This window comes from Lepisosteus oculatus, chromosome 6, assembly GCF_040954835.1.
Source record: "Lepisosteus oculatus isolate fLepOcu1 chromosome 6, fLepOcu1.hap2, whole genome shotgun sequence".
Classification (NCBI taxonomy): Eukaryota; Metazoa; Chordata; class Actinopteri; order Semionotiformes; family Lepisosteidae; genus Lepisosteus; species Lepisosteus oculatus.
The window spans coordinates 18,342,778-18,356,451 of record NC_090701.1 but is presented as its reverse complement, the minus strand read 5'-3'; the positions used below and the strand labels follow the sequence as shown (position 1 = coordinate 18,356,451).

The 13,674-nt window shown below is 36.9% G+C and overlaps 1 protein-coding gene across 4 annotated transcripts in view; it reads left to right on the top strand.

Moving 5' to 3' along the window:
• fars2 (phenylalanyl-tRNA synthetase 2, mitochondrial) overlaps positions 1 to 13,674 on the top strand; it is a 187,815-nt gene that overhangs the window by 87,675 nt on the left and 86,466 nt on the right. For 2 of the 4 annotated variants that reach the window (XM_015354589.2, XM_015354587.2), the window contains exons 6-7: positions 11,321 to 11,395; positions 13,369 to 13,529. In XM_015354589.2, coding sequence (XP_015210075.2) covers positions 11,321 to 11,395; positions 13,369 to 13,529 — 236 coding nt within the window. The remainder of the gene's footprint in view (positions 1 to 11,320; positions 11,396 to 13,368; positions 13,530 to 13,674) is intronic. The other 2 variants (XM_069191040.1, XM_006634397.3) reach the window with 1 other exon arrangement.

Sequence of the window (13,674 nt, the reverse complement as noted above, 5' to 3'; positions counted from 1 at the left end):
CCCCCAGCTCCTGTTAACTAAGGATTCCCAGGAGAGCTCTCGGCATTCTATTGCTGTTGTCTCTCGCTTTCCAAGTCCCGGATATTAATGTGCCTCTTGAAACATTCAGCTGGCAGGCACTTCATCTCCTTTTTCGTGCAAGGGTGTCTTAGGGGTGGTATCTTACAGTTCATTACAGAAAAAAAAAACACGCATTCTATTATTTTCCATTTTCCTCTCCTCTTTAATATGTATTTCCACTGTATAGAATATAAGAAAGGGAAGAGGTCATTCAGCCCACTTGGCAAGTTTTTGTACCAGAAACATGTTCATTGGGTCATTTCTTAAATTATGCCAGGGAATGTACTTCCTCAGTTTAGGTGGGTGACTCCCACAAACCTTAGTGTAAAGTAGTAGAGGAGTCTATTGCCATATGTACAGTACGTGTGCATTTGAGTTTGTGTTTGTGCTGATCTCTTGGGACATACAGTACGCAGTAAAACAGACAACACCACACCATGTAGACAGTACCTTGCCAACATAATGAAGAATAACAACCAGAACAATAGATACGCTGTGGAAACAACAAATATGTAGTAGTGAAAAAAATAGTAGACCAAAAAGTGCACAGTGCAGACGTGCCTTGAGTCTGAGGCATTGCAGTTAGCTGTTAAGGATGTGTACTGCAATTGGCTGTTCTTAGGCCCAGTGGTCCATACTTTAATAGTAATAATAATAATAATTAATAATTGCTTAAACTTATATAGCGCTTTTCTGGACACTCCACTCAAAGCGCTTTACAGTTAATGGGGACTCCCCTCCACCACCACCAATGTGCAACGGCAGCCATAGTGCGCCAGAACGCTCACCACACACCAGCTATCAGTGGGGAGTAGAGCAGAGTAATGAAGCCAATTCATAGATTGGGATTATTAGGAGGCCATGATTGGTAAGGGCCAATGGGAAATTTGGCCAGGATGCCGGGGTTACACCCCTACTTTTTTCGAGAAACGCCCTGGGATTTTTAATGACCACAGAGAGTCAGGACCTCGGTTTTACGTCTCATCTGAAGGACGGCGCCTAGTGCGGTAACGCTTGCCAGAGTGCAGGGGGTGAACAGTTTGTGCCCGGGATGAGTTAGGATCCTCAATGATGGATTGGGCTTTATCGCGACAGCGGATGGTGTGAATCTCACCCACTGATGGTACCCCTGTTTGCTGTCTTACAAGGATTTCCTCTTAATTTTCACTTGCTCATGTGTTAGCTTTGATCCTGAAGAAACTCTATGGGTTCATTTTGTTGGAACCTTTAGGATTTTGCATAGTTGTCTCACAACCTCATTCATTCTTCTTTGTTCAGAGCCAAAGATGCAGTTGTTTTAATTTGTCTGTGTATTGTATTTATATAATTATATAATAAGTAGATTAATAATTGATCCACATTCAATTTACTTTATTTTTCTGTTGAAATAGTTATTACTAGTAATTTCAGTTTGGAAAATTATACTGTATTGTTTCTGAGCTCAGATTTGGTGAGTTCTGGCCATATTTCTTTGAGGTCTGAATTTTTTTAAACTCAGTAGAAAATGGCTTGGGGACTTAACCTTTTTTTTCACCAAAGGTTTTTCTAAGCAAATGTCTTCATCCTCAGTGTAATTGAATTTTACTTTAATTTGAGTTCTGGACGTTAAACAGTCCTTTGTAGAATGACATTTCCTAATAATAATTGGTAGTATAATCTTTATATCTATGTGGAAATCACATTTTTTATCCATAGCTAATGTACATTTTTTCTTTGAAGTATGAAGTATTGGAAACATAAGAGCTCTGGAGTAAATATATTTCTTATCCAACCCCTGCTTAACCAAGCCCTGATTGGTTAATGAATTCATTGTTGAATTTAAACAAGATGTAAGGCATATGCTGTAACTATCTATAAATGTAAAACGATTTCTTTCACTATGTTACATAAGCTGAACAGACTACCTAGTAGTCTAGTACAGTACAGCAGGTATGTACAATAGTTGGAAGATTTACTCTCACCATTTAAAAAAGACTAATACACCAATTCCTATCTTTTGACTTTAAAAGGCTCTTTTTAGAAGAAAGAAATATTAAAAGAAGTAAGCAATAACATTTTTACTTAGACAAAAAATAAGTAAATAAATGTAATTATTTACAAGACCATATAGTATTATGATTGAGTGAAAGACACCACGCCTTGTTTGTTATCATAGGTCCATATGGTTTTATATTTTCAACAGACACATCAAATTGAAGTTGATTCAGTTCCAAAATTGACAGATTGCAATCACAATTGCTTCAGTGTGCAAGGTGCAGGCAATATACTGTATGGATAGTATACTGTAGGAAACTCTTGTACTGTTTCTGTTCTGAATATTGCTGTACTGACTGATGATTATACTTTGCACCAAGATATTAGAGGGTAGTTCTTCCCATCATTAAGGAAGAGTAAGTTGTGCAGTTTGCCGTCATGATGGTACAGTATGTAGTCATATTCCCTCCCTTTACATTTTAAGCCATGGGCCAATTTAAGAAGAACAAAAAGGCTCTTCTGGAGTTAAATATCAGCTATAGGAATAACACAGCTCTCACTTGCAACACTTTAATCTCACAGGCACCCATTAAGTCACAGATGTTCTGACTTCCTTTCTAGCTATGAAAAATAACTTTTATCTTACCCTGGCAGCATTTGGGAAATTGTTTTGTGGGATCATGGACCAATTAAACCTTGTTTTGAGTGAGCCGTTTCTGGACCATAAGGCCACACTGACACTTTAGTCAGCTTTATGGAAACCTTCTTCTAAATTTTTACAAAAAAAAAAGTATAAGATGAGTGGGAGTAATTTCTAATCAATGTCAGAGGTGCTTGGTCAGAGTGTGGGGAAGATCAGTGAGTTTATTATTTTGAAAGGATCAGTCGAAAGTTTATGTCCAGTGATTATTCTGGCCTGTCCTAGTATGTGTTTTTAATAATATTAATAATTTATAATAATTGCTTACACTTATATAGCGCTTTTCTGGACACTCCACTCAAAGCGCTTTACAGGTAATGTGGACTCCCCTCCACCGCCACCAATGTGCAGCATCCACCTGGATGATTTAAGTTACCCTTTACCCTGTGTGTTTTTTCTGCATGACACTCTGACAGTGATAAAAGCTCAACAAAAAAGACCTAGTTAAATTGATTACCTAGATACTGTGACACACCTGAGGTTGTTGTGTCTTGCCGGTATCTTTTAAATGGACAGATCTCTTTCTGTCTGACAACAGCAGCTGTAAAGTACAAAAGTGTGCCCCTTCATATACATTACAGGAAAAACAAAACACAAACAAAAGAAGATCTTTTGGAAACAAAGAGGAAACAAAGGCCAAGCAGGCTTTTGTTTGAGCTGCTAACTTCTTCCAAAGTTCCTCACTCCATAAGCGTCCTCCATAACCAGACAGATACAGTAAGCATCTTACTGCCTTCTGAAACAGCTTTCAAATACACACCTCTCTTCTCTGAGACGATTTTCAAAGCTTCTCTGAAAGTCGTTAGAAAAGGTCTTCCCAACAGTCTTATGAAGTGTCTGAGCCTTAACTCACAAAACTCACAGTTTTGTCGCTTCCTTCTTTCTGTGGTGAATTTGCACTCAGACGATCTGCCCTCTGCCTGTGCTTCCGTTTTGAACTGTCACCTGACAGGTAACCAAGCTCATTCTTCACAACATGTTGTGGAATGCGGTCTCCAGACATCTCGTCTGAACCCCTTGCCCCCTCACACTACTGCGTAGCTGTAGCCTGATGAATTTCTTTTTTTCACAAAAGAAAATATTTACAAAAATCAAAAGTAATGCAAGCTTCTGTTTCATTTTTTGCCTAGATTGATCATATAACCTATAAGAATAGGAAATATGAAAATGATCTAAGTCTCCAATTGTCATGGTAGCCAGCAATTTCCTACCTCCATACCTTTTTACTTTAATCTTACCTGTTAAGAGGGATAGTAGTATTAGAAGTAATAATATTATTGGTAGTATTAATATCATTAATGTTTTAATATAAAGAATAAATATTAAAATAACAAGAATAAGAATTCATTGGTTATCTAGGAGTGTTCTGCAAACAGAAGGGGACTGAAATTACTGTAAGCACCTGTTTGTGTGATTTGTGATAGCCATTAACTGTGCTACATAGCAGATGACGTTGGTCCAGTCACTTAAGGGAAACTTTTAGAAAGCTGGACTGTACAAACATGTTTTAATTTTCCCATTCAAGGCTCACTTAAGCATGTTTTAATTACTGTATGCATACAATAGTGTGTTATTAATCTGAGCGTGCATGCATGCTTATGTCTAATCTGTTTGTATGAGCTGATCTTTGTTTTTACACGAATTAATATTGTTTACATGCTACAGTATATACAGTGTTTTCTAAAATATACTGCATCAAACATGAGTCCTTTCCCATGTCTATCCTCATCCATCAAATTACACATTACACATGATTAGTGCAGCTAAGAATTTGCTTAGATAGATTTATTAATAGTTTAATATCCTCCTGTTAATTCATTTAAGCGATAGTTTTGTTGTCCATGATATTTAGAGCAGTTTAGATATTACCTTGGTGGACTGCTATTGCTCTTACTGCACTGTGCTTTTGCAGTTTCCTAGTTTCCCTTCATGCATTGGTGTATTCTTTCCCATTGGACATCACACTCGCTTTTGCACACACAGCAACTAATTTACGCTCAGCCACATAAGTCTATTAGGTACTCAAGATTGCTTTGACATTATTAAACCTCTGTACGATATGTAAAGTGGGTGTTTTAGGATTCATGTCACTCGTTGGAGAGAGGATCTGTGGGACTGAATTCTTGCAGCCCAGTTTAAATTAATGCAATTACCTTTGAAGTAATTACTTTTGAAGTGCTCCTGCAGGCTGCACCTTCATAGCTTTAGTCCTTCACCCAGCTGATCTGCATGTAATTCAGCAGCACAGCCAGGGCCCAGCTGAGGGGTGAAGACCTGTGTGTGTGGATTATGTGTCCTGATGGACATTAGCACAGAAAGTGATTTCAGAAGCAAATTGCAGGGTTGAATTACACATTATTATTGTTGCTACCACTGCTTATGTGAGGGACCAGCAATTTGGCTTTTCATTGTTCATATCCACTTATTTTTTAATATTTTATTTTAATGGACATAAGTTCACCATGATCTCTTGTTTCGTCTACATTGATGCAGATGTGGTGGAGACATCCCTCTATGCTAGTGTCTGACATCACAGCTTCTGTGAAACACTTTTCTCTGGCCCTTAACGCGATGGAGGCAGCAAGTTGCCATTTTCTTTACAGAAGCTGGGATTTGTATCCGACAGAGAAAATTGACAGACTTTGTTTGACACAAAAGCACACCCCTACACAAAAAGTAAGTGTTGTGAACCAAAGATGGAAGGAATATACAGTAATTTGCTGTAGTAAACATCAGGAATCTGTTAAATATAGTCCATTTACCAGTACCTCCCACTGTAGAAACTCACTTGTTTTAAAATATCTTTTAAAAAATGTTTTAAAAGATCTATGTCCAAGATCTGTGTTGTGAAAAAGTACACCGTATGAAACGTGTTGTACCTTTCTGCCTTAAAAATCAGCTTAGTTGCTGTGATGTCTGCACCAAGAAATAATCTCACCAAGTTTTTATTTAAATGTCTAGTTTTGGATGATTTTTGTACATGTGATATTGCAGAATAAAGGAACTGTTTTAGTGTTTAATTTAAGCATGGAAAAACAAGGATTTTAGATTGGTGTGATCTGAGCATTTTGGATTTTTTTCAAAAACCTACAAACATGATTTTTATACCAGCAAGAGAAAAAAATGTATTAAGACATTGTCACTAAAGAGTTGCAGTGCATTGTGATACTGTATTTATTTCTTCATTTTCAGAACACTTCTACTTGCTCTTTAATTGAACAGTAGCACTCTATAGTCTCACTGATTATCCTTATCCTTAATGATCATTTTTGCATATCCAAGTACAGCTAGATTACCAGGTTGGATGCATCACAGCTTTACAAAGGAATAACCCTCATCTGACTCTCCTCAGCTTGTTCTTGAGGATCCAGAATCTGGAAAGTACACCTACTAGGGGCATGAATATGTAGCTTCACAATTTTTAATTTTTAATGAGAAAGCATTAGAGCATTACAACTTTGACATGTAGAAGAACACTATAGAAATTAGTTATTAAGATACAACAACATCACAGTTCAGTTTCTAACTAGAATTTGAAATAGTATTATTTCCCGTCTAAGTTCACATTTTGCCCTCAGAAGTTTTAGCCATTGACTTTATTTTCATATACTGTTCTCTGAGTTTAGAACATTCTTTTAAAATCTGATATTTTTAGATAGGTGAACAATAAATCTTTAGAATTTTTGTATTGACTTTAAGAAATAACATTTTACTCCGTAAGTGTCCCAATGACCTGTTCCAAATTTTATAACGAGTGTTTGTTTACCTAAAACGCACACACCAATAAATGACTTACTTTTATAGATGTTTAATTCACTTTGTTTTTTTTCAATCTGTTAAATTCAGCAAATAAATAGTAAGTGTGCATTAAGATGTTCAGAAATGTCTCATGTTTAAGCTTGTGTCCTGCAGAGGTTGTATTAACTTTTCCCGTAGAGAAACATGCAATTTTGACCAAGTTTGGTGCCCACATTTTTGCATACAACTATACGAACAAAACTAGGTTACACAAAAAATCATTTACAAGCTACAGCACCTCACCCAGCTGGATTTTCTGAATCAATGCACACAATGCGTTCCCCCAACCATTACTAACTACCAGTAATTACTATCTATTACTATTAGTATTAATAGTATTAGTATACTATTAGTATCCCATATTGGATGTACAGTAGTGATTTTCTAAAGAAGATAAAAAACACTCCATTATTTATCAGACTGCATTGTTTATCAAGTGCATTATGTATTCATTATTCTTAGTCAATAAGAAATTGCAGAAAATTGTGAAACCTATTTTCACAAGTAATACAGAATAATCAGGGGGAAATAAAAATATAAGTAATGGTAACTTCTGGCAACACAGAAATGTCGAAAGTTCAGACTTATTTGCTATTCAGCCGCTTCTGAGACGTTGAAGGGCAGTGGCTGTAGTTTGCAAAATGTCCTAAAGCTCCATATTTAAGAAGACTTTAGTATGTTGACATTTCATGAGACCCACCATGTTTAATAGGATTTAAAATGCGTTTCTGGAAGAATAAAACAGTCATTCAATATTACTCTTGCTGCCATGCTTTGATTGAATGTGGCTCTTTTAATCACTGCTTCCACTGTGAGGTTTAGAAAGCAGTGGCTGCAGCAGCTGAATGATAAAATAAGATCGCCCTTATTTTTGCTATTAAAAAGCAGCCAGCTATAAAACTACAAGATACAACCCTCCCTAGGCCACTACATCTTCAAGGTACATTATATAGGGCACTTTGCACTTCGTGTATACCTTAAAAGGGAGATCATTTCACTTGTAATGTCTCATACTGTATGTCTATGTGCCTTAGCAACAAAGTAAATGGCAGCATTTTAAACAGAATGCAAACATCCTTAAGTAATGAACTACAAGTAGAGTTTCATGATTAACCCAAGAAATAGCCCTTACTATTAATGTGATGATTCACTTGGTCCGTTCTTCAGATCTGAGCTGAGAAAGAGAATAAATAAGGAAACTGAGACTTGACTCAAGTCAAGTGTTTATTTCATGCTACATTTTTTTAACCTAACAGATTTTACTGCAATGCATGCTGGTCAGATTAGTGGGAAGTGTGATTACAGGTCAGTGATACTGTCTGAATTTTGTGAGTTTAAGTCTGCACCCTGGAGATACAAAAGTATGATGTGTTTCGAACGTACAGTATAATGTCGTAGGTTTTTGGCAGTTGTTGAACTACACTGATAAAGACATTGTAATATTTAGCAAATGTTGGTACAGTACATGGAACCTGTATGTTCTCTTTTCTCATTCATCCTTATTTGCCTCCTGTTTTTTTGGGGATCGTGCCTCTCAAAGACCTATTACGCTTTAGTCATTTAAACATTTTCAGTCCACACTATTGTTCAGAATCCTTTAGTTGTCAGAGAAATAAAAGAAACACACAATGCTTGAGGAAAATCGATGACAGTGTAGTTTGTGAATATGCACTAAGTAATAGCTTCGAATTGGGCAACACTGAATAGGAATTTTGAGAAATCTTTATGTCGGTTACTTAGCTTTAACATTTATTTGTATACAACATATTATCATCAGCAGCACATCACTTTCAATAATCAAGTTCCCAATTCAGAGTCACAGCAACCCTGAGTCTATCCTGGGATGCACTGGACACAAGGCAGGATACACACTGTACAGGATGCCAGTCCATTGCAGGGAACACAAACATGCACACACTCACACCAGTGCCAGTTTTATGGAAGCCAACTAACTTACTAGCATGGCTTTGGACTGTGGGAAGAAACCAGAGCACCTGAAATAAACCTGCATGAATACCATGCTGCCCTATAACATAGTATGTGCTATTATTTTTTTTCTAGACCAAAAGAAAAGTACATGCTTGAAGAAAAAGATGTAGCAGTGAAATTGTAGAGAAATACTGTAGCCAGAGCAGGAGAAAAGAGATTGCTAATAATATTGTTTTTATGTTGATGATGAAGTTCGTTATCATTCGATCCACCCGGGATGGGACTATAACTGTTGTAAGTAACACTAATAATAAGGATTACAGTTGTAAAGCAGCATAGCAGCCAAGTTTGTTTTACACTGTGGAACAAAAGTACTGAAAAAAGTCTGGAAAACCCTTTCATTTGCATCCATAACCTTCTCTGATCGCGAATCTGTTTCTTAATTTCTGGAGCTGTTAATGACGGTGCTGCTGAATGGATAATTGAAACGTCTCCCTGAATGCAATTATCTCACCCTCGGTGGTGTGTGATGTGTTGCAAGCAACACCTTGGATGGTTTTAGAAAAAAAAAAGTGACTCAGTCTCACATGATTTGAGTGGTGTATAAATAGTACGAATCTCAGTGCGTCTGGCGTAGTGGAATCACGATGCAAGAGTATTTGCTTGTCTGCCAAGAACTGTACAACCACCACTGTCACAGCACAGCGAGCACCATGACTTGTTCTTTTTGCCTGTGCCTTCCTTGCTTGCCGATACTCGCTCACAACACTGCTGGACATCAGTCCCTCCTGCTGCCTGGATCCTCACAGCAAACTGTCCTTTCATTTACATCCCCCTTCTTGCTTACGCACGATTTACGTGCCAGTGCTTTGACGGGCAGATGTGGGGAGCCTGATGATTAAGTTACCCTTGGCATGAAAGTCAGTTTCTCGTTACCCTTGTCAAAGATGTCATGGTGTCTCGATACATAGTGAAACCTTCTGGAGTACAACACTGTAGAACACAGTTCCTTCACCTTCCCTGCATAGGCTGGGAGGTATTTAGAGTGGACAGGAATGGGCATAACAGTGTAAGGACAGACTCAGGTGTTTGTGAAGAACACCTAGGATACTGTATATCCTATTGCAAGACAGGAAAACTTGGTTCAACACTTGTTCTGATGGCAAAGTATGAATTAGTTGGAATATTGTTATGCTTTATAATAGCTGTTTTGGATTGCTTTCCTTCTAATATATTTTTTTATTACACCTGCATCTATTAGGAAGACTTATTTATTTGTTTGTTGCAGGAAGAAGTGTACTGTATATGCATGCTATATGTACTGTATTCATTATTCACAGTTTAGGATTTATGTGATATGCACAGTATATATTATTTATGAGATTTAGGTTTGTGTTCTACTGCAGTTTCTGTAATTTCAAATGTGTCTGTGATATATTGCAGAATGTTTTTGTATTCAAGGGTCCTTATTTGTGTATAAAATTGCAAAAATCAATCATTCAGTGACAGAAATTATAGACGATGATGAGCACTCAAGTGAAAACTAGGAATATAGTCAGTAACTGTTATTACATTATTTTGTTCTGGAATATAGAATATATTCTAGAATAGCTTATCTTGCTATTTGTCTTTGTCATTTACTCCTTAGCCATTCTTGTCAGGTAATCAATACATTCAATCCAGTGGTGAGTTTCTTTGAATTTTTCCAACAAACTAAGAGTGAATGACTTCCCTTCTATGGCTCTGTTCATTGTTACAGTGATTGGTAGACCAGAATGTCCTGGAAATACAGTTCTGTGGTATCTTGGTGTTTCTATGTTCTGTGGTTAGTGGTCAGTTTGCTCTCCATTTCTGTGTTTCTGACATGGTCAGAATTGAGCACAAATTCAAATTGAAATGCTGCATCAATCTATTTCAGTTCTCACAAAAACCTGTCAACTGAAACAAATCCAAAATTAGAAATGAAGAACTCTCTTCTGGTGCCTGTGTTAAACAACAAGAAACTCCTCATTTAAAACCAACTAAAAAGTTTGTTGATATTCATTACTAAATATTAAATGTATTGTCATCAAAGGGTTATTATGCTGTCATTATTTCAATACTGCTGATATATCACAAAGTATTTAGAAATTACTGCAGCAGAATAATTAATCTTAAATTTTAGATCACTTTCCTAAACAATAACCTAATTAATGCATTTTCTGTGAAGGCCAAGAAAACCAACTGTTGAGGAACTCATTCTCAGAATGAAACATTTTCCAGCAGATTTGGTAGCCACCTGGAATATACCTTTCCCATCCAATTTGGAAACGTGTGCCCCTCTCCATTTTACAAAACAGCTGTTGTACTCCAACTCCACAGTTTCCTTCTTGGAATCTGACTCCTTAGGGGTTTCTGAATTTACAAATTAGATAATCATATTAAGGTAATAATGACTGGTTTCCAAATAAGGCACAATACTAGTTTAAAAAGGTATGTATCTTGCATAGCACATTCGCATGGACCTTTGGGCTTTCAATAGAATCCCATTTCTCTTGATTAATATCCCACAGATCTAATTAATTTGTGACCAGATCTGACAGTATTTTTTATTGCATATTCATACACAGTATTGACTTCTGAGTAATATGTTGTCATGGGCAAGGAGTTCTCACCCATGGTCACCTTCTGCCCCCCTCTCTCAGCTGAAGAACTGGCACAGGACTAATTGCATCGCTGGCTGTGATGTGCTTGTGAACCTGGGGTGTCATTTTGAACCTTGAACCCTCACAATCTTCATACAAAATGCTGCTGGCTTGTCATTTATAAATGAGGTTTATTTTGAAAATCAATTGTAGACTTTCTATTATATTTCTTAAGCGCATTGGATTGCAGACAGGCGTTCAGCTTCCAGCTTGGAAATGATGGCAGCGAGAAATACGAACACAGTCAAAGGTGAAATTGAATTTCTCTCAACCCTCAGTGGCATATTGAAACAGAGCTTTAATTAGGTGACTCGAGGTTTCTTTCTGCCTATTCCTTTCAGTTTCTTTTTTTGTATGCAGGTCTTGTGTTGTAAGATTTCGGATATAATTGTATTTATATTTGCGTTGCAGGCTGGGCAAAAAAAAAAATTAGTCATTCCCTTTAGTTGAAAAAAGGGCAAGGTGTCTGTATGTTGACCTTCTGTGTCTTTAAAAAAACACAGTTTAGAAATACTTTTGAATTTGCTGTATGTTGTTACCACACAGTTCGGTATTGTTAATTGCTTATTATTAAGCTTTATGTTGACACCCCCTCTATTACAGGAGAATGAGGACATACAGTAGCCTTACAAAATGGCCACTTCTGAGGTCCTTTCAACTTGAAGCATACTGCTAGCTCCACTGAACCATAGATCACAGTTAATTCAAAATGGAGGAGCGATGTGATTTTGACTAATGTCAATTGAAGTTTACAGGTGTCTGGCAAGCCCCAGGAATCACTGTTGTGCCAACAACCATGGGTAACCCTGGCTGACTGATAACCATAACTATTCCTCTTATGTGTTTTTATTATTTGAAACTTCTTTTGACGTGTTTTTTTTTTTTCCCTAGGCAATGATCTATTGTATTTTAATGAGGATTTCATACTGTGCTTTTTATGTTGTGGTTCGTCAGCCACCTGTATTGCCTCAGTCTTAGAATGACAAATGACCTTCTAATTAACAACAATCGAAGTGTGCGTCTGTAGATAAAAAGTACAAAGTACAAAAACTACAACTTTAGGTAACTCCCATTTACAGAAATTAAAATCCATGTCTTTGAATATATGCCGTTTCCTCGAAGTGTTCATATATTTATATGTTATATATATATATCTATCTGACAAAGTGTATGGGCAGGCCTGGGGTGGAATATTATTGAGTAGGTTGGCTGAAATCTCAAATTCCATACTAATGAAAAAACTACACAATTCTGCAACCTCTTGATTCCGCCCAGTGCTTAGGTTATTAAAAATGGCATTGATTACTACAATTGCAGTTGAGTATTTTCTGTATCTACAATAAAAATAGAAATATAGCAACATTAGTTGTAGGACCTTCAGGTAAGGTTCTTTAAAATTATATATTTACTTAAGTACTGTCTCGATATTGTATTTTAAAGTTACAAAATAAATTCAGTGTAGGTTGTTTGCAGGGGGTAGAACTAGTACAGAGTTCAATGTTTTTCTCTGTTTTTTTAAATGTGTAATAGCCAGTTATTGTATTTTATGGTATACCTACCCAATTTAGAATTTGTAGCAGTAGCTCCTGCCTTCGTATCTGGCAAGCCATCGGATTATATTGAAAAATGAGAGGATCCTGTGGACTAACTAGCACGTTGTCCAAGCTCTGCTCTGTCAGTTTTGATGTCATGGCTGAGACTGTGATGTCTGAGCCACACAACTCAGCCTATTCCTGGAGCAAAGGCCTTTACTAGTGAAACCACTGAGGAGCCCTTAATGCAGTGGTGATTTTTAAGAGAAAAGATAGGAAAGAAAATGAAAATAGTGTGGAAAAGAGATATAAAATAGTGCTTATACTTTATATTTAGACCTCAATGTCTCAACAAGTCCATGAGAAATCAGTATTATGAAGGAAAAAGTGACTTTTGTCTTTCAGTGTAGTGCTGACTCTGTTTTTAAATATATCTGTGGCCTGTATGACAACTTCTTTTCTTTGTGTACTGCTAGTTGTTGTGTTCAGTAGCAAAGTAGGAACTTTTGTCCATCTGTTGGGAGGGACATCCACAGCAGTCCACACTGATATGCTGAGGGTTTTGTGTGTTTATACAGGCAAGATGCCTGCTGCAAAGTGAAAAATATGAATCTTTAATTTTTTAGGCTGTTTTTTGTGAACTTAGTATGTTTGTACAAACACACTGATAACTCTGCATATATTTTTGCAGCTGGGGCTCAAGACAAGATTGGCTGGGCATTCGGTCTGGGGCTGGAGAGGCTGGCCATGGTTCTTTACAAAATTCCTGACATCCGACTCTTCTGGAGTGAGGATGAACGCTTCCTGAAGCAGTTCTGTGTGTCCCATATTAATCAGAACATCACCTTTCAGGTAAAATCATAACATCACACAGCTTAGTTTGTTTTCTATTGGAATGGCAAACAAATCATGCTTTCCAGTTTCTGTTGAAATACAGGTTATTTTGCTGAAAGTTAGTTTCCTGAGAATTGAGACCCATAGAGGTACAATTTTCCTT